This window comes from Delphinus delphis, chromosome 10 (genome assembly GCF_949987515.2).
Source record: "Delphinus delphis chromosome 10, mDelDel1.2, whole genome shotgun sequence".
Taxonomy (NCBI): Eukaryota; Metazoa; Chordata; class Mammalia; order Artiodactyla; family Delphinidae; genus Delphinus; species Delphinus delphis.
In genome coordinates this window covers 52,695,389-52,720,577 of record NC_082692.2, presented here as the reverse complement: position 1 = coordinate 52,720,577, position 25,189 = coordinate 52,695,389, and the positions used below count along the sequence as shown (strand labels likewise).

The 25,189-nt window shown below is 40.2% G+C and overlaps 1 protein-coding gene across 5 annotated transcripts in view; it reads left to right on the top strand.

The window, feature by feature from the left end:
* Window positions 1-25,189, top strand: part of UBP1 (upstream binding protein 1) — a 70,701-nt gene that overhangs the window by 22,593 nt on the left and 22,919 nt on the right. For 3 of the 5 annotated variants that reach the window (XM_060022104.1, XM_060022106.1, XM_060022108.1), the window contains 2 exons: window positions 17,335-17,385; window positions 21,443-21,519. In XM_060022104.1, coding sequence (XP_059878087.1) covers window positions 17,335-17,385; window positions 21,443-21,519 — 128 coding nt within the window. The remainder of the gene's footprint in view (window positions 1-17,334; window positions 17,386-21,442; window positions 21,520-25,189) is intronic. The other 2 variants (XM_060022105.1, XM_060022107.1) reach the window with 1 other exon arrangement.

Below are 25,189 nucleotides of genomic sequence, written 5' to 3'. Positions count from 1 at the left end.
TTGGTAGAATTCACCTGTGAAGCCAACTGGTCCTGGACTTTTGTTTGTAGGAAGTTTTTTTATTACAGTTTCTGTTTCACTTCTAGTGATCAGTGTGTTCACATTATCTGTTTCTTCTTGATTCAGTTTTCATGGGCTGTATGTTTCTAGAAGGTTGTCCATTTCTTCTAGGTTGTCAAATTTTTTGGCATATAATTGTTCATAGTATTCTCTTATTCTTTTTGTATTTCTGTGGTATCAGTTGAGATTACTCCTTTTTCATTTGTTATTTTGTTTATTTGGGTTCTCTTTTCTTCTTGTTGAGCCTGGCCAAAGGTTTGTCAATTTTGTTTACCCTTTCAAGGAACCATCTTTGGTTTTAGTGATTTTTTTTTTCTTTTCTATTTTTTAGTCTCTGTTTAATTTATTTCCTCACTGATCTTGATTATTTGCTTCCTTCTGCTGACTTCAGGTTTTGTTTGTTCTTCTTTTTTTCTAATTCTTTTAGGTAGTAGGTTAGGTTGTTTATTTGAGATTTTTCTTGTTTCTTGAGGAAGGCCTGTATTGCTGTGAACTTCCCTCTAGAACTGCTTTTGCTGCATCCCATAGATTTTATATGGTTGTGTTTTCATTGTTGTTTGTCTCAAGGTATCTTTTTAATTTCCTCATTGACCCATTGTTTTTTTTAGTAGCATGTTGTTTAGTCTCCATTTAATCTTTTCTTTCTCATTTCTTTTCCTGTTGTTGATTTCTAGTTTCATGCCTTTGTGGTCAGAAAAGATGCTTGAAGTAATTTCTATACTCTTAAATTTGTTGAGGCTTGTTTTGTGCCCCAGTATGTGGTCAATCCTAGAGAATGGTCCATGTGCCCTTGAAAAGACTGTGTGTTCTGGGTTTTTTTGGATATAAAGTCCTGAAAATGTCAATTCAGTCCATCTGTTCTGTTGTGTCATTTAGGACCTCTGTTTCTTTACTGATTTTCTGTCTGGATTGTCTGTCCATTGATGTCAGTGGGGTGTTAAAGTCTCCTACTATTACTGTATTCCCATCACTTTCTCCCTTTATGTCCATTAGTATTTATGTTTTTGGGTGTTCCTATATTAGGTGTATATATGTTGCCAAGTGTAAAACCCTCTTGTATTGATCCTCTTGTCATTATATAGTATCCTTCTTTATCTTTCTTTATAGCCTTTGTTTAAAAGTCTGTTTTGTCTGATCTGAGTATTGCTACTCCCTTTCTTGTCAATTCTGTTTGCATGAAATATGTTTTTCCATCCCCTCACTTTTAATCTGTGTGTGTCCTTTGTCCTAAGGTGGGTCTCTTGTAGGCAGCATATTGTAGGCTCCTGTTTTGTTTTGGTTTTTTTTGGCTGTGACATGCAGCTTGTGGTATCTTAGCTCCCATCAGGGACTGAACCTGAGCAGAGCCCTTGGCAGTGAGAGCACAGTCCCTGGACCACCAGGGAATTCCCTAGGCTCTTGTTTTTTAATCCAGTGCGCCACTCTATCTTTTTTTTTTTTTTTTTTTTTTTGCGGTACGCGGGCCTCTCACTGTTGTGGCCTTTCCCGTTGCGGAGCACAGGCTCTGGACGCGCAGGCTCAGCGGCCATGGCTCACGGGCCTAGCCGCTCAGTGGCATGTGGGATCTTCCCGGACCGGGGCACGAACCTGCGTCCCCTGCATCGGCAGGCGGACTCTCAACCACTGGGCCACCAGGGAAGCCCCCACTCTATCTTTTGATTGGAGCATTCAGTCCCTTGGCATATGTATTTATTGCCATTTTAAACCTGGTTTTCCAGTTGATTCTTTTGTTTCTTCTTTGTTCCTTTCTTTTTGTTTTTCTTTTTGTGGTTTGATGATTTCCTTTTATTTTATGTTTGTGTTCTCTTCTTTTTGGTTTCTGTGAATCTTTTGTATGGTTTTGATTTGTGGTTACCCTGTTTTTCAAGTATGTTAACCCCTTCCTATATCTGCTTGCTTTAGGCTGTTAGTCATATAGGCTCAAATGCATTCCATTAAAAAAAAAAAAAGGAATCTGTATTTTCTTACTCTCCTGCCCCACATTTTATGATTTTGATGCAGTACTTTTTTACATCTTTATGTTTATCCTCCTGCTGTTCTGTGAGTTTATCATCACTTGCACAAATAGGTTTTCTTTTTGATACTGGCTGATTTAAGCAATTTAGTTTCCAGTTGTGGTTTCCTGTTTCTTATATCTTCTGGTCTCTTTTCTATTTAGAGAAGGCCTTTCAATATTTCTTTTAGGATAGGTTTAGCATTGCTATATTCTTTTAGCTTTTGCTTATCTGAGACATTCTGATTTCTCTTTCTATTCTAAATGATAATATTGTTGGGTAGAGTATTCTAGGTTGCAGATTTTTCCCTTGCAAGACTTTGAATATATTTTGCCACTCCCTCTGGCCTACAGTGTTTCTGTAGAGAAATCAGCTGATAGCTTTATGGGGGTTCCCTTGTAATTAAGTTTTTCTCCTGTTGCCTTTAGAGTCCTCTTTTTATCTTTAACTTTGTCATTTTTATTATAATATGTCTTGATGTAGGTCTGTTGGGGTTCATCTTGTTTGGGACCCTCCATGCTTCCTATATCTGGATATCTGTTTCCTTCTTTAGGTTTGGGAAGTTTTCAGCCATAATTTCTTCAAATACATTTTCAACCCCCTTTTCTTTTTCTTCTCTTTCTGGAATCCCTATTAAGCCTAGGTTGGCATGCTTTATATTATCCCATAGGTCTCTTATATTGCTTTCCTTTTTTTTCATTTGGCTGACTGCTGTTTTGCTTGCGTAATTTCCATTATTCTATCTTCCAGATCGCCTCTTCTTTCTCCTGTGTTATTCATTCTGCTATTCATTGCCTTTAGCTCAGCTTTTGTCTCAGCAAATGAATTTTCTAATTTTTCTTGGTTCCTCCTTATAGTTTGTAGTTGCTTTTTACAGTAATGTGCGTTTTTGTCAATAGCCTTTCTTAATTTCTTCAGTATTTTCATCACCTCCTTTTTGAACTTGGTGTCTATTAGACTGAAGAGGTCTGTTTCATTGTTTGTTCTTTCAGGGGAATTCTCTTGGTCTTTTAACTGGGAGTGGTTCCTCTGCTTCTTCATTTTACTTGTGTTTCTCTTAACTCTGAGTTCAGGAGAAACAATTATCTACTCTAGTCTTGGAGGACTATTTATATGTGGGAGCATCCCTGTGTAGCTTGTGTGGGCTTAATATTTTTTTGGCACGAGGGCTGTTTTTGGTTTGGATGCTTGTCATCTCTTTCCCCTACGTGTGCTGGCCGTTATCCCCTTGATAGGGGGTGTGCAGATGTGCAGCCTGCACACACTCCCAGGAAGGCGGGGCTAGCAGTTGGCTCCCGGTTGCGGGACCCTCAGCAGCAGTGGCAGGTCGCGCACGCTCCTGGGTAGGCATGGACAGCGAGGGGTGCTCAGTCGCAGGACGCTCTGCGGCGGCAGCGATCCATGTCCGCCTCTGGATTCCGAGATGGCAGTGGCATCTTGCACCTGCCCCCGGAGCTCGGGTAGGTGGTGCGCTGCTGCCTGAGAGTGGGCACGGAGAAAGAAGCTTCTGTGGCGGCTCACCCCTCTCCTTGTGTGCCCCCCGCAATGGTGCCTTGCCTCTCCGGCAGGCCCAGGCTTCTTCCTCGACTCCCTCGGTTGTGGCTCACCACACCCTAGCCCCCTCAGGCCGTCTCCACACAGCCAACCTCAGTCCTCACCTCCCGGTCTGACCTCCAAAGCCTGAGCCTCAGCACCCAGCCCCCACCTGACCCAGTGGACGAGTGTCCCAGGCTGGGGAGTGCTGCTCTGTGGCACCAACCATCTGTGCAGGTCTCTCTCCACTTTGCCCTGCACGACCCGGTTGCTGTGCTCCCCTCCAAGGCTCTGAACCACCCCCTCTGTCCCAGCTGATCTCCCAGGCAGTAGGGGACTTCCCAGGGTGCAGGAACCTTTCTTCTTTCACAGCTCCCTCCCAGGGGCATAGGTCCTGTCCCGATTCATTTCTCTCTCTTTCTGTTTCTTTTCTTTTCTTTTCTTTTTTTTTTGGTCCTACCCAGTTATGTGGAGATTTTCTTGCCCTTTTGGAAGTCTGAGTCCTTCTGCCAGCATCCAGTAGATGTTCTGTGAGAAGCATTCTGCATGTTGATGTATTTTTTTAACATCTTTATTAGAGTATAATTGCTTTACAATGGTGTGTCAGTTTCTGCTTTATAACAAAGTGAATCAGTTATACATATACATATGTTCCCATATCTCTTCCCTCTTGAATCTCCCTCACACCCTCCCTATCCCACCCCTCTAGGTGGTCACAAAGCACCGAGCTGATCTCCCTGTGCTATGTGGCTGCTTCCCACTAGCTATCTGTTTTATATTTGGTAGTGTATATATGTCCATGCCACTCTCTCACTTTGTCCCAGCTTACCCTTCCCCCTCCCCATATCCTCAAGTCCGTTCTCTAGTAGGTCTGCGTCTTTATTCCCGTCTTGCCCCTAGGTTCTTCTGACCATTTTCTTTTTTTTTTTTTTTTAGATTCTATATATATGTGTTAGCATATGGTATTTGTTTTTCTCCTTCTGACTTACTTCACTCTGTAGGACAGTCTCTAGGTTGTAGATGTATTTTTGATGTATTTGTGGGAGAAGGTGAGCTCCACGTCCTACTACTCTGCCATCTTGATCCGATCCCCCAGCAGAGTATCTTAAGTTGATCAGACTCACTTTTCAAAAGGAAACATTCTAAGTAGTGCGTGTATAGTTTTGATTTTTTTTTACAGAAGACTTTCCTGAAATATATAAAGAGAATCAGGCATAGATATGGAAAATAAAAATGATTGATTTTTATCTAGGAATTCCAGTAAAATTCCATGGATATTTTTTAGCTGGGTGACATTGCCCTGGGAAGTTTCTGCAAAGTATGTAAAATGTGTCTCAGTGACCCATTTTAGTACAGTGTCATCTGTGCATCAGCTTTAACAGTGTGACTGTTAAATATTGACATAATTTACTCCTTAGTCTTCCTGTTCTTAGGAGTTAGATTTTTATTCAGATTTACTCATGAGTTAATTTACTTATCTTCAAATGAACTCTTCAGCTCCACCAAGGGAAAATGACTCATCATGGCAGTGTTGCCTTGTTTATCAAAAAAAGGATACAGAAGCTTTATAAAGAAGGGATTAGATAGGGCACTTGAAGTGGTTCTTCATCAGCACAAGTTTTAATTCCTTTAAGCTTCCCCACTCATTATAATAAGTGAGAGGGAAATTAAGCAGTCACTTTTTTCTCTGTTACTTGGAAATAATAGTGACAGTGAAAGCACAGTTATCCCCACTTTATATTAAAGCTTTAGAGGGAGTAATTTTTTCCTGCAGCTGTCTTTTTAGATTGACCATACTTTTTATAGGGACTTAAACCCAGAGATTTCTAATTCCAAACCTCATTTTCTTAACCACTGAGTCTCTTTACTAGAATAGTTCCAGTGTTTTCTAACTTTTCAGTTAATGGTCACCATTTAAAATTTAACAGTGTAACTAAATGATTTATATACATGGTTCAAAGTTCAGAAGGTATGAAAGAGTATACAATAAAACTCTTCTGCTCGCTGGCCCCAAGTAGCCATTGAATTAGAACCCTTTTTAGACACCTAAGAAGATTGTAATCCTGTTAAATGGTACCCTTTGTATAACAAAAATATTGTATCATTAATTTATTTATTCCAGTAAACTTATTCTGTGATGACTGAATGATATGCTTAAGCATAGTTGTGGTGAATATAATGATCTTGTCACTAAAGGATGAAATTTAAGAGAGAACTTCCATCCCTAAAGTAATGCCTGGTAGAAGAATGAGATAGAACTGCCCAGGATATATGCACCTCTGCTGCATATGGGACGTCTTTACACACATTATTCACATACCTTTTTGTTCCTTTTAAATGTGTCAGCTCGTTACAGTGACTGGTGATTTAAATGTTTTTCTTCATGTAGCGGGGTGAGAGGTAGAGGGCAGCAGTGAGCGGTTGTCATTAGCTGTCTCTGGGGCCAGGCTGCCTGTGTTTAGATCCCATTACACCACTTGCTTGTCCAGGCAATTTCCTTTAATAAAATAACCCCCACCTAAGGTAGCTGAGAATTAAATTGAGTTAATATGTGTAATGCACTTATAAGGTGGCCAGCACATAGGAAGCACAACACTAGGGTTTGCTGCTGTTACTATTATTTATAACTAGATAGCTTTAATGGTTTCTGATTGTACTGGAAAACCAAGTGGTTAGACCTTGGCTGATGTGTTAGTTTCCTATGGCAGATAGATGAGCAATTTTTACAAATGGTTAGAATGCAACCCTGGGACTAGATACCTGTGTAATGACTCAGGATTTTTGCCAGGTTTGTTGGCAAGTATGATTACAATCTTTTTTTTTTTTTTTAATTTATTTTGGCAGCATTGGGTCTTCGTTGCTGTGCGCGGGCTTTCTTTGGTTGCGGCAAGCTGGGCTTTCTTTAGTTGCGGCAAGCTGGGCGGGGCTACTGTTCGTTGTGGTGCAGGGCTTCTGTTGCAGAGCATGGCTTCTAGGAGCGCGGGCTTCAGCAGTTGTGGCTTGTGGGATCTAGAGCGCAGGTTCAGTAGTTGTGGTGCATGGGCTTAGTTGCTCCGAGGTATGTGGGATCTTTCCGGAACGGGGCTCGAACCCATGTCCCCTTCATTGGCAGGCGTATTCTTAACCACTGTGCCACCAGGGAAGTCCCTACAATCTTTTAAATAAGCCTGCAGCAGAGTTTGTTTGTTGTTTGTTTTAATATTTATTTATTTGGCTGCATCGGGTCTTATTTGTGGCATACGAGATCTTTCGTTGCAGCGTGCAGGCTCTCTAGTTGTGGCGCGTGGGCTCTAGAGCGGGCAGGCTTAGTTGCCCTGTGGCATGTGGGATCTTAGTTCCCTGACCAGGGATCAAACTCACGTCCCCTGCATTGGGAGGCGGATTCTTAACAATATTGACCACCAGGGAAGTCCCCCTGTAGCAGAGTTTTGAACTGTAGAAATAACATGTTTGCACTGCTTAGCAACTGTGGCAGGTAGAATAATGGTGCCTCGAAGATGTTCGTATCCTAATCCCCAAAACCTGTGAATATTTTAACCTTATACCAAAAGGCACTTTGCAGGTATGATTTAATTAAGGCTGTTGAGGTGAAGAGATTATCCTGGATTATCCAGGTGGCCCAGTGAAATCACAAGGGTACTTAAAAGTGAAAGAAGGAGGCAGGAGAGGCAGGAGTCAGAGGGAGATTTGAAGATGAAGGAAGACTGCCACAAACTAATGGATGTAGGCTACTTCAAGAAGTAGATAAAGTCAAGGAAGTAGATTTTCCCCTACAGCTTCCAGAAGGAATGCAGCCTGCTGACAGCTTCATTTTAGCCCACTAGACCTGTTCTGGACTTCTGAACTCTAGAACTGTGTGATAATAAATTTGCATAGTTTCAAGCCACTGAGTTTGTGGAAATTTGTTACAGCAGCAATAGGAAACTAACCCATCAACCAAGGCAAATGTGTACTATGTAGATGATCTCCAAAGTGGTGCATAATGAGCTACTGTTGTGTATCAGAGCTGTTTCCATAGTGTGGCTGTCATTTACTCTTAAGATTTTAGACAGAAACACTCTGCATACTATAGTACTTACTGCCTCCTAGCTTATCTCTGAAGGCCCAGTCAAAGCTGGGTCTTGAAATGGGCATCTAATGAACCCTGAGCCCTTGCACACATGAGTGTGTGTGTGTGTGTGTCTGTGTAAATGTGCACATATATGTATATTCAAATATATGGACTGTATACACATGTGTAATGAACATACATGAGGATAAGTGGATTTGTGGAGCATGTGTGTGTATTGGACTGAGAGCTATCCTAGACTGTTACAGGATTTACAATCCTGTCAAATAATAAATGACTATTTAATGAATTTTGGTTGCTTATAAAGGAATCATAATGTAATTTACTTTAAACAGCTTTAGAATGACTTAGTTCTTAATTTTGGCATAGACAAGTTATTCCCAGGAGAAGGTCCCAAATGCTTTGTGCTAGAAACAGCATTGACTGACTGGATATTTGTAGCTTTGCACAGAGCAGTGGTCTCCAACGACAGCATGCATTGGGATCACCTAGAAGACTTGTCAAACATGATTGATAGAGTTTCTGAGTCAGTGGGTCTGGAGCGGGGCTGGAGAATTTGTATTTCTGACGAGTTTCCAAGTGATGCCGATGCTGCTGGTCTGGAGACCATGCTTCAACTTTTTATTACTTTGAATATTCAGGCAAATATGTGAGCGTCCCCTCACCACCACTTCTTATAGACAGATTTCCTCAGAGGAGCGTTGACACATAGGTGGGGCTGTAGCTATTCTTAGGCCATAGCTTGGTCACTCCTAGTAGCCTCCCCTTCAAGCTCATTGCTCACCTTCTGCCTCCGGAGCAGCTGTTGCTAAAGAATATTTGCCATTGTGTAATACCATTGTGCAACATAAAGAAAAATAATCTTGTGTAGTCTTAACTTCATCTCAGGTAGAAATTGGAACAAGTACTGATGCTTTAGAGTGTCGGTTTTTGTACTGTTTTGAATGATAGAAGTACAGAGTTTAAAAGCTGTATTTGTGTTTTTCTGGTTATGCCTGGGCAGCTGTCCTTTTCAGCTCTTAGGTAATGAGAAAACTTAAACCTCTAACTTTTCTAAAAATTATTAAATATTTATTTATTTGGCTGCATCGGGTCTTAGTTGCGGCATGCGGGATCTTTCGTTGTGGCGTGTGGGCTCTCTAGTTGTGGTGCGCAGACTCTGGAGCGCACGGACTTAGTTGCCCCACAGCATGTGGGGGTCTTAGTTCCCCGACCAGGGATCGAACCCCATTGCCAGCATTAGAAGGCAGATTCTTAACCACTGGACCACCAGGGAGGTCCCTAAACCTCTAACTTTGTGGAGTAAAAAAACTGTAGTTCCAATGTGGAGCCACAGAAAGGGGAGTAAGCAGTTGCCTATCCCTTTGGGCAGGGATCTGGCTGGAATAGGCTGCCCCTTGTCCAGTAGCCCCAGCTGAATCCATGATGCTTCCCCACCATGATATGAGTGACACGACTTCTTGTTTTCTGGGGTTTTTTTTAATAGGAATATCTTACTATTCTGTTTTTTTTTTTTTTTTTTTTTGCGATACGCGGGCCTCTCACTGTTGTGGCCTCTCCCGTTGCGGAGCACAGGCTCCGGACGCGCAGGCTCAGCGGCCATGGCTCACGGGCCCAGCTGCTCTGCGGCATGTGGGATCTTCCCAGACTGGAGCACGAACCCGTGTCCCCTGCATCAGCAGGCAGACTCTCAACCACTGCGCCACCAGGGAAACCCGCTATTCATTTTTATTTATTTAATTTATTATTACATTTTGGCTGTGTCGGGTCTTCGTTGCTGCGCACAGGCTTTTTCTAGTTGCGGCAAGTGGGGGCTACTCTTTATTGAGGTGCATGGGCTTCTCATTGCAATGGCTTTTCTTGTTGTGGACCACGGGCTGTAGGTGCACAGGCTTCAGTAGTTGCAGCACATGGGCTCAGTAGTTACAGCACACAGGCCTTAGAGCATGCAGCCTTCATTAGTTGCGGCGCACAGGCTCTAGGGCACATGGGCTCAGTAGTTGTGGCTCATGGGCTTAGGTGGTATGTGGGATCTTCCCGGACCAGGGATCAAACCCGTGTCCCTTGCATTGCCAGGCTAATTCTTAACCTCTGTGCCACCAGGGAAGTCCCATGAGTGAGACTTCTGATCTTAAACCGTTGATTTATTCCAGATCAGCTTATTGCTGCTATTAGATCATAAATACCTGTTCATATGGAGGCCAAATTCTACTTGGAGCACCCTGTTAATTAACCAATATTAGCTACCTTGCAAACAAGTTTTAGGTCTAGGAAATAAAGTAGCATGTCTATTGGATTAAAAATACTGTTAAATGATTGACGCTTCAAAAAAGAAAATATATTTTTTGGTAAGTTCGTTTTACACTGTGGTAGATTTCCTTGAGGTTAGCTTTGGTTCTTGTTATAGATTAAAGTTCTGTATTAGGACCTTAGAAATAAATGCTTTGAACTTAACCAAGGTGGTTCTGTCACACCTTGGGCTCCATTTTGCTCTAGAGTCCATCTTACACTCTATATTCAAAGGTAGGTGGGGACATGAACTCATAGCACTTACATTTTTCAATTCTGTCAGTGCTTTTGCTTTTCTAAGCCAAGAAAGGAGTAAACAAATCCAAACATGACAGGTAAATTCAGAAGATAAAGCTAAAAATAGGACTAGTAACTTTTAGAGTATTGCAGTTTGTGTTAACTTTATACTTCGTTGGTAGTGGGACCTTTTTAACATTTCATTTGGAACCTAGACTAACATTTCAGGAAGTTGTTTTATTAGGAGAATTATGGAGGGGGATCAAATAGAAGGAGAAATTGAACCAATAAAAGTCTGGTGGTATATCAATGGATATTGCCATTGAGTAAAACTTGGTAGGGAGGGATTTCTAAATAGTGGGAGACATGGGATAAAACTGAAGAAGGAAGAAAGCTAGGACATATATAGTTTCCAACAGGGAAATCATTTGAAGCATAATAAGTGTTACAGAGCCTTTTTTAAAAACCTGCTTTTGACTTCAGAAGAATAAAAATCTATAGTGCTTTAATACAGGAGCAGCCAAGCCTGAGATCTGTTCGTGGAAACAGATTGAACTTTATATTGAGCACAGAAATATCCTAAGGTTGAGGAGGAAAAATAATACAAAAGAAGATAATACAGAAGAAGATAAAATAATACAAAAGAAGATAAGGCACATTGAGATTTCTTCCTTTGATCTTTTTCAATCCTTAGAATTTTGAGTTTTTGAGGACCACAAGGGAATCCTGGCGAGAGAAGTTCTCCCTCCCTCCTCGTGCATTTGGTCCACCTCCCATCTCACAGACTGCTTTTCTTTGGGTTATTCTCAGATTTATAAATCAACTTGGTAAAATGTATGCAATTGCACTCCTTGATTTTCTCTCTGAGATCTGCTTCTTGTGATCTTCCCCATGTCAGGAAGTTCCTTAGCCAGAAATCTGGAGTAACCCTCAGCTGCTCTTTCTCTCACACTTTAATTAATATACCAGAAAATACATAGGCTCTACCTTCAGAATCTCTCCAGAGTGACAACTGCTTCTTAAACCATCTCCACCTCTACTGTCCATGGATGAGAGTGACTGTTTCCCTTTAGCCACGACATCTCAAACTGAGAGATTCATGCTAATCTGATAGGTGAAAAGCCATTTCAGTATGGCTTTAACTTGCATGTCTCTGATGGAGTTCAAATGTCTGAATGTCTTTTTTTTTTCCTTGGCCGTGTGTCGCTTCTTGCGGGATCTTATTAGCTCCCTGACCAGGGATATAACCCGGCATCCTGGCAGTGGAAGCATGGCGTCCTAACTGCTGGATCACCAGGGAATTCCCAGACGTCGAATGTCTTTTTCTTTCTTTTTTTTTAAAATAAATTTATTTATTTATTTATTTTTGGCTGCGTTGGGTCTTCGTTGCTGCGCACAGGCCTTCTCTAGTTGTGGCGAGTTGCAGTTGTTACGGAGCTTGGGTTCTAGGTGTGCGGGCTCAGTAGTTGTGGCGCATGGGGTTAGTTGCTCCACGGCATGTGGGATCTTCCCAAACCAGGGCTCGAACCCGTGTCCCTTCCTTGGCAGGTGGATTCTTTAACCACTGTGCCACCAGGGAAGCCCTTGAATGTCTTTTAGTATGTTTAAGAACTGTTGGCTTTCCTTCTTTTGTGTGAAGTACATGTTCATGTCATTTGCTCATTTTCTGCTAGGGTTGTTGGGCATTTGTTAGCAATTTTGTAAGAGTTCTTTTCCTTTGGTACTAGGGAGATTAGCCCTCTGTGACTAATGTGAGGCGCAAATATTCCCCCTCTTGATAATCAGAATCCCTGAGTCAAAAGATGCAGTGTTTAACTTGTTAACAGGTGCAAGCAGACTATCTTTCAGAAACAGTTTATCAGTTTACATTTCCCCACATTTTATGTGCTTATTTCTCCCCCATCTTTACCCACTTGATTTTTTAAATTAATTAAACAGTTTTTTGTTGATCTGATAATCACAAACATTTTGTTAGTTTTTGTGTCCTAAATTCTTGAGGTTGAGTGTAATTTCAGATATGTAATGCTGTATTTATCAATGATATCTATTCATTTGCTTTTAAAAAATCTTTTATTTTTTAACTTTTTAAATTGAAGTATAGTTGATTTACAGTGTGTTAAATACTGCTATACAGTAAAGTGATACAATTATACAGTTATACACAGACACACGCATATATATATATATATATATACACATTCTTTTTCATATTCTTTTCCGTCATTGTTTATCACAGGATATTGAACGTAGTTCCCTGTGCTATATAGTAGGACCTTGTTGTTTATCCATTCTATATATACTAGTTTATATCTGCTAATCCCAAACTCCCAATCCCTCCCTCTCCCACTCCCGTCCCCCTTGGCAACCACTAGTCTGTTCTCTATGTCCGTGATTCTGTTTCTGTTTCATAGATAGGTTCATTTGTGTCATTTTTTAAAGTCTTTATTGGGGCTTCCCTGGTGGTCCAGTGGCTAAGACTCCATGTTCCCAATGCAAGGGGCCTGGGTTCGATCACTGGTCAGGGAACTAGATCCCACATGCTACAGCTAGGAGTTTGCATGCTCCAACTAAAAGAGCCCACATGCCACTACAAAGACCCAGCAGAGGTCTTATTTTAAAAAAAAAAGTCTTTATTAAATTTATTACAATATTGCTTCTGTTTTATGTTTTGGTTTTTTGGCCGCGAGGCATGTGGGATCCTAGCTCCCTGACCAGGGATTGAACCCACAGCCCCTGCATTGGAAGGCAAAGTCTTAACCACTGGACCACCAGGGAAGTCCCCTGTGTCATATTTTAGATTCCACATGTAAGTGATATCAGATGGTATTTGTTTTTCTCTTTCTGACTGACTTCACTTAGTATGATAATCTCTAGTTGCATCCGTGTTGCTGCAAGTGGCATTGTTTTGTTCTTTTTTATGGCTGAGTAGTATTGTATTTTATCTATTTACCACATCTTCTTTATCAATCTGTTAGTGGACATTTAGGTTGTTTCCACGTCTTGGCTATTATGAATAGTGTTGCTGTGAATATAGGGGTGCCTTTATCTTTTTGAATTATGGTTTTGTCTGGATATATGCCCTGGAGTGGGATTGCTGGATCATATGGTAATTCTATTTTAATTTTCTGATGAATGTCCATACTGTTTACCATAGTGGCTGTACCAGCTTACATTCCCACCAACAGTGTAGGAGGGTTCCCTTTTCTCCACACCCTCTGCAGCATTTGTTATTTGTAGACTTTCTAATGATGGCCATTCTGACCTTTGTGAGGTGGTACCTTATTGTAGTTTTGATTTGCATGTCTCTAATAATTAACTATGTTGAGCATCTTTTCATGTTCCTACTGGCCATCTGTATTTCTTCTTTGGAGGAATATCTCTATAGGTCTGCTGATTTTTCGATTGGGTTGTTTGTAAATTTGGTGTTCAGTTTTATGAGCTATTTGTACATTCTGGAAATTAAGACCCTGTCTGTTGCATTGTTGGCAGATATTTTCTCCCATTCTGTAGGTGGTCTTTTCGTTTTGTTTATGGTTTCCTTTGCTGTGCAAAACGTTGTAAGTTTGATTCGGTCTCATTTATTTTTATTTTTATCTCTGTTGCCTTGGAAGACTGACCTAAGAAATATTGGTATGATTTACGTCAGAGAATATTTTGCCTATGTTCTCTTCTAGGAGTTTTATAGTGTCATGTCTTTTAAGTCTTTAAGCCGTTTGAGTTTATTTTTGCGTACGGTGAGAGGGTGTGTTCTAACTTCATTGATTTACATATGGCTGTCCAATTTCCCCACACCACTTGCTGAAGAGCCTGTCTTTTTTCCATTTTATATTCTTGCCTCCTTTGTCGAAGGTTAATTGACCGTAGGTGTGTGGGTTTATTTCTGGGCTCACTGTTCTGTTCTGTTTGTCTGTATGTCTGCTTTTGTGGCAATACAACACTGTTTGATTACTGTAGCTGTGTAGTAGTGTCTGAAGTCTGGGATGGTTATGCCTCCTGTTTGCTCTTTTTCATCAGGATTGCTTTGGCAATTCTGGATGTTTTATGGTTCCATATCAATTTAGGATTACTTGTTCTAGTTCTGTGAAAAATGTCATGGGTAATTTGATGGGGACTGCATTAAATCTGTAGATTGCTTTGGGTAATATGGCCATTTTAACAATATTCTTCAAATCCAAGAGCATGAGATATCTTTCCATTTCTTTGAATCATCTTCAGTTTCCTTTATTAATGTTTTATAGTTCTCAGCGTATAAGTCTTTCACCTCTTTGGTCAGGTTTATTCATAGGTATTTTATTTTGGGGGTTGCAATTTTTAAAGGTATTTTTTTTTAATGTTCTCTTTCTGACATTTCATTGTTGGTGTAAAGAAATGCAACTGATTTCTAAATGATAATCTTGTATCCTGGTACTTTGCTGAATTCGTTTATTAGATTTAGTAGTTTTTGTGTGGAGTCCTTAGGGTTTTCTATATATAGTATCATGTCATCTGCATATAGTGACAGTTTTACCTCTTCCCTTCCAATTTGGATACCTTATGTTTTGTTTTCTTGTCTGATTGCTGTGGCTAGGACTTCCAATACTATGTTGAATAGGAGTGGTGAGAATGAGCATCCTTGTCTTGTTCCAGATTTTAGCAGGAAGGCTTTCAGCTTTTCACCATTGAGTATTATATTGGCTGTGGGTTTGTCATAAATGGCTTTTATTATGTTGGGATATGTTTCCTCTATATCCACTTTGGTAAGAATTTTTTTTTTATCATGAATGGATGTTGAATTTTGTCAAATGCTTTTTCTGTGTCTTTTGAGATGATCATGTGGCTTTTGTCTTTTGTTGATGTGGTGTATCACGTTAATTGATTTGCATATGTTGAACCATCCTTGTAACTCTGGAATGAATCCAACTTGATCATGGTATATAATCCTTTTTATGTGTTGTTGGATTCGGTTTGCTAATGTTTTGTTGAGAATTTTTGCATCTATATTCATCAAAGATACTGGCCTGTAATTTTCTTTTTTCGTGGTATCTTTGGTTTTGGTATCAGGATGATGGTGGCTTCATAGAATGCACTTGGGAGTGTTCCCCCCTTTCAGTTTTTTTGGAAGAGTTTGAGAAGGATAGGTATGAGTTCTTCTTTATATGTTTGGTAGAAGCCATCTGGTCCTGGACTTTTGTTCATAGGGAGTTTTTTTTTATTACAGATTCTATTTCACTTCCAGTGATCTGTCTGTTCAAATTATCTATTTTTTCTTGATTCAGTTTTTGTGGGCTGTATGTTTCTAGAAACTTTTCCATTTCTTCTAGGTTGTCGAATTTTTGGCATGTAATTATTCATAGTATTCCCTTATGGTGTTTTGTATTTCTGCAGTATCAGTTGTTAAGCCTTCTTTTTCATTTGTTACTTTATCTGGGTTCTCTCTCTTTTCTTCTTGTTGAGCTTGGCCAGCAGTTTGTCAGTCTTGTTTATCCTTTCAAAGAACTGGCTCTTGGTTTTATTGAATTTTTTTTCTATTGTTTTTTATTTTTTTCTTAATTTATTTCCTCTCTGATAGTTATTATTTCCTTCATTCTGCGACTTTAGGTTTTGTTTGTTCTTCTTTTTCTAATTCTTTTAAGTGATAGGTTGTTTGAGATTTTTCTGTTTCTTGAGGAAGGCCTGTATTGCTGTGAACTTCCCTTTAAGAACTGCTTTTGCTGCATCCCATAGATTTTGTATGGTTGTGTTTTCATTGTCATTTGTCTCAAGGTATTTTCTAATTTCCTCTTTGATTTGATCATTGACCTATTGTTTTTTTAGTACCATGTTGTTTTGTCTCCATGTAATCGTGTTTTATTTTTCTCATATCTTTTTCTGTGGTTTACTTCTAGTTTCCTGCCATTGTTGTCAGAAAAGATGCTTAAGATAATTCCTGTACTCTTATTAAATTTGTTGAGGCTTGTTTTGTGCCCTAGTATGTGGTCAGTCCTAGAGAATGTTCCATGTGCACTTGAAAAGAATGTGTATTCTGGATTTTTCGGATGTAATGTCCTGAAAATATCAATTAAGTCTAACTTGTGTCATTTAGGATCTCTGTTGCCTTATTGATTTTCTGTCTAGAAGATATGTTCATTGATGTCAGTGGGATGTTAAATTGTTGTATTGTCAGTTTCTCCCTTTATGTCTGGTTAGTCTTTGTTTTATGTATTTGGGTGTTTCTTTATTAAGTGCCTATATGTAAAATCCTCTTCTTGTATTGATTCTTTTATCATTATATAGTGTCCTTTATCTTTCTTTATGGCCTTTATTTTAAAGTCTATTTTTTCTGCTATGGGTATTGTGACCCCCACTCTCTTATCATTTCCGTTTGCATGAAGTATCTTTTTCCATCCCCTTACTTTAAATCTGTGTGTGTCCTTTGCCCTAAAGTGGGTCTCTTGTAGGCAGCACATTGTAGCCTCTTATTTTTTAATCCAGTATGCCACTCTTTGTCTTTTGATTGAAACATTTAGTCCATTGACATTTAAGGTAATTATTGATAGCTATGTATTGGGTTGGCTCAAAAGTTCATTTGCTTTTTTTCTGTAAGCTGGCTTTAGTATTGCTTAGTTATCCTTAACTTCATTTGAAACAATTTTGTTAGACTCTATTGTGACAGCTATCATATCAGTGTGCATTAAAAAAACCATCAAAATTGGTGAATTTTTGTGTAGCTATTTTAATATTGAAGATGGAAGAAAAAAGCAACGTTTCCAGCATATTATGGTTTATCATTTCAAGAAAGGTAAAAACGCAACTGAAACGCAAAAAAAATTTGTGAAGTGTATGGAGAAGGTGCTGTGACTTATTGAACATATCAAAAGTGGTTTGCGAGGTTTCGTGCTGGAGATTTCTTGCTGGACGTTGCTCCACGGCCAGGTAGAGAGATTGAGGTTGATAGCGATCAAATTGAGGTATTCATTGAGAACAATGTTATACCACGCAGCAGATAGTCGACATAAGCAAAATATCCAAATCGAGCATTGAAAATCATTTGCACCAGTTTGGTTATGTTCATCGCTTTGATGTTTGGGTTCCACGTAAGTTAAGCAAAAAAAAAAACTTCTTGACTGATTTCCGTATGCAATTCTCTACTTAAACGTAACACACCTGTTCTGTTTTTAAAACAAAATGTGACAGGCAATGAAAAATGGATGCTGTACAATAATGTGGAATGGAAGAGATCGTGGGGTAAGCGAAATGAACCACCACCACCAACCCCACCAAAGGCGGGTCTTCATCCAAATAGGTGATATTATGTATATGGTGGGATTGAAGGGAGTCCTCTATTATGAGCTCCTTCCAGAAAACCAAACGATTAATTCTAACAAGTACTGCTCCCAGTTAGACCAACTGAAAGCAGCACTTGACAAAAAGAGTCCAGAATTAGTCAACAGAAAACACATAATCTTCCATCAGGATAACACAAGACAGCATGTTTCTTTGATGACCAGACAAGAACTGTTACAGCTTGGCTGGGAAGTTCTGATTCATCTGCCCTATTCACCAGACATTGCACCTTCAGATTTACATTTATTTTGGTCTTTACAAAATTCTCTTCATGGAAAAAATTTCAATTCCCTGGAAGACTATAAAAGGCATCTGGAACAGTTCTTTACTCAAAAAGATAAAAAATTTCACAAAGATGGAATTATGAAGTTTCCTGAAAAATGGCAGAAGGTAGTGGAAGAAAATGGTGAATACATTGTTCAATAAAGTTCTGGGTAAAAATGAAAAACGTATCTTATTTTTACTTAAAAACCAAAGGAACTTTTTGGCCAACCCAATGTTTATTGCCATTTTAAACCTTATTTTCCCATTGATTTTTATTTCTTCTCTGTCCCTTTTTCTTTGTTCTTGTGTGTGTGTGTGCATGTGTGTGTGTTCTGATTATTTTCTTTTGTATTGATATTATACTTATGTTCTCTTATTTTTGTGAATCTGTTCTATGTTTTTGATTTGTGATAACCCTGTTTTTCAAGTATGTTAACCCCTTCCTATATCTACTTGCCTTTGATAGTCATATAGGCTCAAGCACATTTTAGGGAGAACAGATTCTACATTTTCTTCCCTGCCCCGCATTTTACAATTTTTTAAATTAATTATTTATTTATTTTTGGCTGCGTTGGATCTTTGCTGCTGCAGGCAGTCCCTCTCCAGTTGCCACAAGCAGGGGTCACTCCCTGCCGCGGTGCACGGGCTTCCCATTGCAGTGGCCTCTCCCATTGTGGAGCATGGGCTCCAGGTGCACAGGCCACAGCAGTTATGGCACGTGGGCTTAGCAGCTGTGGCTCACAGGCTCCAGAGTGTAGGCTCAGCAGCTGTGGCGCACAGGCCCAGCTGCTCCGCAGCATGTGGGATTCTCCCGGACCAGGGCTTGAACCTGTGCCCCCTGCATTGGCAGGCAGATTCTTAACCACTGCACCACAAGGGAAGCCCCCATTTTACAATTTTGATGTCCTCTTTCACATCTTCATGTTTATCCTTTTGCTGTTCATTGTGGTTATCATCACTTTCACAGAAATTTTTTAATCTTTTTAAATCTGTACTAGCTCATTTAAATGATTTATTTTCCAGTTGTGATTTTCTCTTTCCTATAGATTCTTCATTTCTGTTTAGGGAAGACCTTTCAATATTTCCTTTAGGATGGGTTTAGTATTGCTGTATTCTTTTAGTTTTTGCTTGTCCGAGAAATTCTTTATCCCTCCTCCTATTCTAAATGATAATCTTGCTGGATAGAGTATCCTAGGTTACACATTTTTCCCTCTCAGAACTGAATATATTGGGTTGGCCAGAAAGTTCGTATGGGTTTTGCCATAAGACGGTATGGGGAAACCTGAACGAATTTTTTGGCCAACCCAATATCTTGCCACTCCCTTCTGGCCTGCAACATTTCTGTATAGAAACCAGCTGATAGTCTTATGGGGGTTCCCTTGTAATGAACTCTTGCTGCCTTTAAAATCCTCTCTCTTTAAGTTTTGCTGTTTTTGTTATAATATGTCTTGGTGTAGGTCTGTTTTGGATTTATCTTGTTCGGGACCCTCTGTGCTTCCTGTACCTGGATATCTGTTTCCTTCTTTAGGTTTGGAAACTTTTCAGCCATAATTTCTTCAGATATTTTTTCAGTCCTCTTTTCTCTTTCTTCCTCTTCTGGAATTCCTAGTATGCATAGGTTGGCATGCTTTATATTATCCCATAGGTCTCTTATGTTGCTTTCATTTTTTTTTTTCATTTGGCTTTCTGTCTTGATTGGGTGGTTTCCATTATTTTATCTTCCAGTTGACTTGTTCTTCTGCATTATTCTTTCTGCTATTCATTGTCTTTATCTCAGCTTTCACGTCTGCAAATGAGTTTTCTAATTTTTCTTGGTTCATCTTTATAGTTTCTAGCTGTTTTTTTTTTTTTTTTACAGTAATCTGCATTTCTGTCAATAGCCTTTCTTAATTCCTTCAGTATTTCCATTGCCTCTGTTTTGAAATCGGTGTCTTAGACTGAAGAGGTCTGCTTCATTGTTTGTTCTTTCAGGGTAATTCTGTTGGTCTTTTAACTGGGAGTGGTTCCTCTGCTGATTCATTTTACTTGTGTTTATCTTACTCTGTGAGTTTAGGAGAAAGTTACCTACTTTGGTCTTAGAGGGCTGTTTATGTGGGGGTGTCCCTGTGTAGCTTGTACGTGTTTAATATATTTGGTACGAGGCTGTTTTTAGTATGGATGCCTGTTGCCTCTTTACTCAGTGTGTGCTGGTCATTACCCCCGAGAGGGGCGGGGTGTGTAGATGCCATGGCTGGTGTCTGGTCTGGCAGCGGCTCAGGCACACCCTCGGAGCACGCAGTGGGGGCAGCAGCAGCTCGTGACCACTCCTGGGGTCTGGGAGGGTGGCAGTAGGGGCTCGTGACCACTCCTGGATATTCATTTCCGTTTTTAAAGAAGTTATTGTTTATTCTTTTTCCAGGTTCAGATCCATTGTTAAGTATGCTGCAGATTTAACTTTTTAAAAAATCTCTCTTACCATAAGGGTGTTTTTAGTTTAATCTCTCTCAGTGTGTTGAATGAATTTGACTGTTCCTTAGTGGTGTATACAGCAGTTGTTTTCCTTCACCAACCTTGGAGTTAAATAGTCTTATTTTGGTAACTTATGTTTTGACCCTATGATCTTGTACTCTTTGTATATTTTTGTAAGCCCAGTGGAGTGTGGGCAAGGTATTGGTAGTTTTATTATAAAGAGCCTCAACTTCATGTTACTAGAAGCACTCTTTAATTACTGCTAATTTTCTGCATATCAAATTATGCTGTCATTTTTATTATTTAATGGCAGGTAATCCAAACATCTTTTTTGTGGATTTGGAGCATATTACTAACTCTTGGCAGCAGCAGCTTATTTTCCTAATTAAATAGATTGGTGTGTGAGTTTCTATTCGTGTTTTTTTTATGGACCCTAATTGAGCAGTGACAAGATGTGAGTTGGGTTCATTGGACACAAGGGAGAAAGCTCCAGGATTATAATTTGACCTTAGTTTACACAAAAACCTGTCCACAAATGTTCCTAGTATCATTATTCATAATAGCCAAAAAGTGGAAATAACCCAGATGTCTGTCAACTGTTGAATGAATAAACGAAGTGTGTTGTATGCATTCAGTTGAATAATTTGGCCATAAATAGGAAAGACTGACACATGCTACAACCTGGATGAACCTTGGCAACATTATAAGTGAAAAAGCCAGTCACAAAAGGCCACCTGTTTTGTGATTCCATTTATATCTACTGTCTAAAGCAACCAAATCCCAAGAGAAAGAAAGTAGATTGATGAGTGGTTGTGAGGGGCTGGGGGTGGGTGGATGAGAAGGGACTGCTCACGGGTATGAGTTTTCTTTTTGATGATGAAGGTGCTCTAAAATTAATAGCAGTTTGGGCTGCACAGCTCTGCATTTACTAAAAACTAGTTAATTGTACACTTTAAAAGGGTGAATTTTATGGCATGTAAGTTATACCTCAATAAAGCTGTTATGAAAAATTGGTCTCAGATAATGAGTGTGAGAGGATAATAGGAAAGTAAACTGACTGAGGAACTCTTCAGTCTTCTTTGAGAGTGGAAGGAGGAAAATATGATTTGCAGGGAAGAGAAAGATTAACCTGAGTTTGCTTCTTTAGAATTTAATATTGGGCAGTCGTATGTTTGAGTTGAATTTTTGTTACACAGAGTGATGTTCTTTATATGGATTGTTTTTGATACACAATTTTTAAAAATAGGTCAGTCTTACGAAATTCGCATGCTGGATAATCGGAAAATGGGAGATGTGCCTGAGATCACTGGAAAACTGGTAAAGGTAAGGACCATCTGTTTAAATTCCTAAAAGATACTGCAGTGACTCAAAAAAGTAGCAGTTTTACTGCAAGAGTTTTGTTTTTTGTTGCAGGAGTTATTAAAAATTATTTAATTTCACTTTAAGAAAGTAATGGCTATATTAAAACTCTTTTGAGCTATATTTTGTTTACTCCTCTGTAAAATAGGAATTATAGTAATTACTGAGTGAAGTAAATGTGAAGGCCCTCTGGAAACAAAGCGCCAGAGAAAAGTTAGTTGCAGCTAAAGGAGGGAGAAAAACCCACTACCACAACAAAAACTTTGTTTCTCTTTAAAAGTAGAAGATAGTGTGGAAACTTTCTCTTTCAAAGTAAAAGATAGTGTGGGGGGAAAATATAAGGGTTACTTTGAAACTTTTATTTCACCTCTTAAAATTTCTCTAAGTAAAATTTGATCTCTTCACGCTACTGGTGTATCTGAATGAAGAGTCCGTTATTCCAGGCCTAGGAGGCGCAGCCAACCCATTCCTTTTAGGATGGATGTGCCTTCAGACCCATCCCCGGCCCCTGCAGTGTCATGCAAGGTGGGTCCTTCTAGCCTCTACCTGTCACGCACCACACAGTATCATAAACTCCAGAGCATTACAGGGCAAGGGTTACGGAAGAAGCTTAATTGGGAAAAGGGAAAACTTCATTGTGGCTAACTGTTAGCAAGGGAGAAGCAGGATGAGTTCTCTAGGTCCTTCCATCTTCCTACAGAGAGGCCTTTTGGGGCCCGAGTGCTGCTGGGCCCTCATTGTGGAGAGGCATTCCATTGGAAAGACCCATCCCTTTTCAGACTGGCGAGCATGGGGAAGGCAGCCTGTGGGGGGAGTGGACAGCAGTACTAATGCTAACAAATTAGGCTTGTCCAGAAAGCAGCTGCTCAGCACTGGAGGCCTGAGAGTCTTTGGAGTACTCTTCCCACTCCTGGGGGCAGGAAGCTCCCAATCCTGTGAGAGGTTCTAGTCCCCAGTGGATCATTGTCTTGCCAACCTGGAGTAAGCTCCCAGGTTTCTTCTGACTCCTGAGGCTCCCAACATTCTCAGAACAGAAGGAGAGAAGTTATTTACCCATTCTCACGTGTGCCATCTGAACATGGAGTCTGTCATGTCTGTGTTCCATCAATGGGTTTGATCATTTCCCTAAAGGGTGGGTCAGATGGCCTTATTTTTTTTATTCCCTCCTATTGGCTTTCTCACCTGTATTGAACACTAATTAGATTCACCCTTTTAAAAAGGCATCAGCACTGTTCCCAGTGAGCAAGCCCTATTGAATTGGTTATGCTCTGCTGGACTCCAGTGACAAACAGCTATGGTTTGGTCAAGGAGCAACAGCTCTCATTTTTCAGAGTCTAGAAGGCTTAGCAGTGTTGAAGATTCTCTCAGCATGTCTTGCTCCCAGCTCGTCATTCATTGTCAGACAAGTATTGGGCACCCCGGCAAATCTTTGCCAAATTGTACCACACCTGGTTAAAATTCAGCCTAGTAATATATTGTTTAAGGGAAGATGTGAACTCTTGTCATTGTGAAAGTCACAGGGTTACTTTTTAAGGAGTCTTAGTTTCATCTTCCACTTGATAAGCCACATGTCTGATTTTTGGTGGATGTGGCAGAATACATCCAGTTACATCCTGAGAGCTTGCCTGGGATTCAGAGTTACAGTCTGCTACTGCCAGAGACTACAGGATAACTTTCTTAAAGACCACATGCTTCTTCATCTAGAGGATCCCTAAAATACTCTGCAGCCATCTAGAGTTTAATTTCCTGGCCCCATGATCTTTGACTCTGCTATTGAGGGGGGCGGTCTTCGGGATCAAATGCCGCTGATCAGAGGTGCTTTGGAACTTCTTGACCTGCTTAAAATATTCAGTGAAGTGCTTTCTCTGATTGTTCTCTTTCTGTCTTATTGTTAGGGCCCCTTTATCTGTGGCTGATTCTCTAGGTGTATTGTCTCCTTTTAGTCAGAACTTCCAGATAACAGCTTTTCCCCTTCCAGTTTTATTTAAGAGGTTTTCTTTTATATCTTGCCATTTCTTAACTATGGTCCTCCATATTCCTTACTTTACTGTCTTATGTCTTAGTCTGACCTAGAATGGGGTTTAGTAAAGCACTTAAAACTAATACCTGTATTCTCATACTATTTTCATCTGAATTCGTGGATTTGATCTGGTTCTTACTAAATATGGAAGAATCAAAATCATGACATTTTCTGTGCTGCACTTCTGAGAGATCAACCTGCTGGTGACTGTGAACCAGGAGCCACCACTGGCTCAAGCACCATCACTCTGTGAGGGCTTTGCTGCCAGCAGGACTTGTGTGAAGTGGGTGCTGGTGGGGAATTGGGTGTGGATCAGAGTGGCAACTGTGCCTTCATAGACGTCCACAGAGGTCCTAATGACTGACTTGGCCTCTTTTTAAACTATTTCAAATTACAGTATTTCTACTTTTAAATGGTTCCCTTCAAAATATTTATCAGCTATGTTTTGGACAGCATTTTGGGGGTGCGGAAGGCAGGGGCACTAAAGATAGTATTGATATGTATCGCTAACAAGTTATTTCCTGCTCAAACCAGCAGAGCGTCTACTGGAAATACGATTATCTTACTGCATCATAGTCTGAGAAACAGTTATTTATAAACATGTCAGAAACACTAATTAGTGCAAATCTGGTATCTGAATCCATTTTGATGACCTGTTATCCTGTTCTTGGAATGGAACAGCAGCTGGCAGCCCAAACCTGTGGGAGGTGAGGGTGGGATGGGTGGAGAGCAGAGAATGGCCTAGAGTTTGTGGCGTTGAGTTAAAGCCTTCCCTAGGAATGAACCTGAGTGTTTGGATGAAGTTTACCTGTGTTTTATCTGTTTTGTTTTGTTTTTCCCTTGCTTACCTCAGATAATCTCACTTGCAGGTTAAATAGTTGAGGATGAATTTTGCATATAGGTTCTCTTTTTGGGGTGGTGGGCAGATTTACCCCCCTGCCCTTGACTTTTGTTTTCTGGGGGGCGGGGCTGTGCCTCACAGCACTCGGGGATCTTAGTTCCCCGACCAGGGATCGAACCCCAGGGTCCCCTGCAGTGGAAGCGCAAAACCCTAATAACTTGGGCACCAGGGGATTCCCTGATGTTTTCTTTATAGAAATATAATTCTTACTAATTTTTTATGGACATGGACCTTAATTTTGAATTACAGTATCAAATTTTTTAATAAAAATTTAACCTAAGAGGGCTTCCCTGGTGGCGCAGTGGTTGAGAGTCCGCCTGCCGATTCAGGGTACACGGGTTCGTGCCCTGGTCCGGGAAGATCCCACATGCCGCGGAGCGGCTAGGCCTGTGAGCCATGGCCGCTGAGCCTGCGCGTCCGGAGCCTGTGCTCCGCAATGGGAGAGGCCACGACAGTGAGAGGCCTGCGTACCGCAAAAAAAAAAAAATTTAACCTAAGAATCCATTTTATTTGCTCTTGTTATTTTTGAGTTATAATTCTTTGTACCGGGACTTCCCTGCTGGTCTGGTGGTTGAGATTTCACCTTCGAATGCAGGGGTTGTGGGTCCAATCCCTGGTCGGGGAGCTAAGATCCCACGTGACTCATGGCCAAAAAACCAAAACATAAAACAGAAGCAATATTGTAACAAATTCAATTAAGATTTTAACAATGG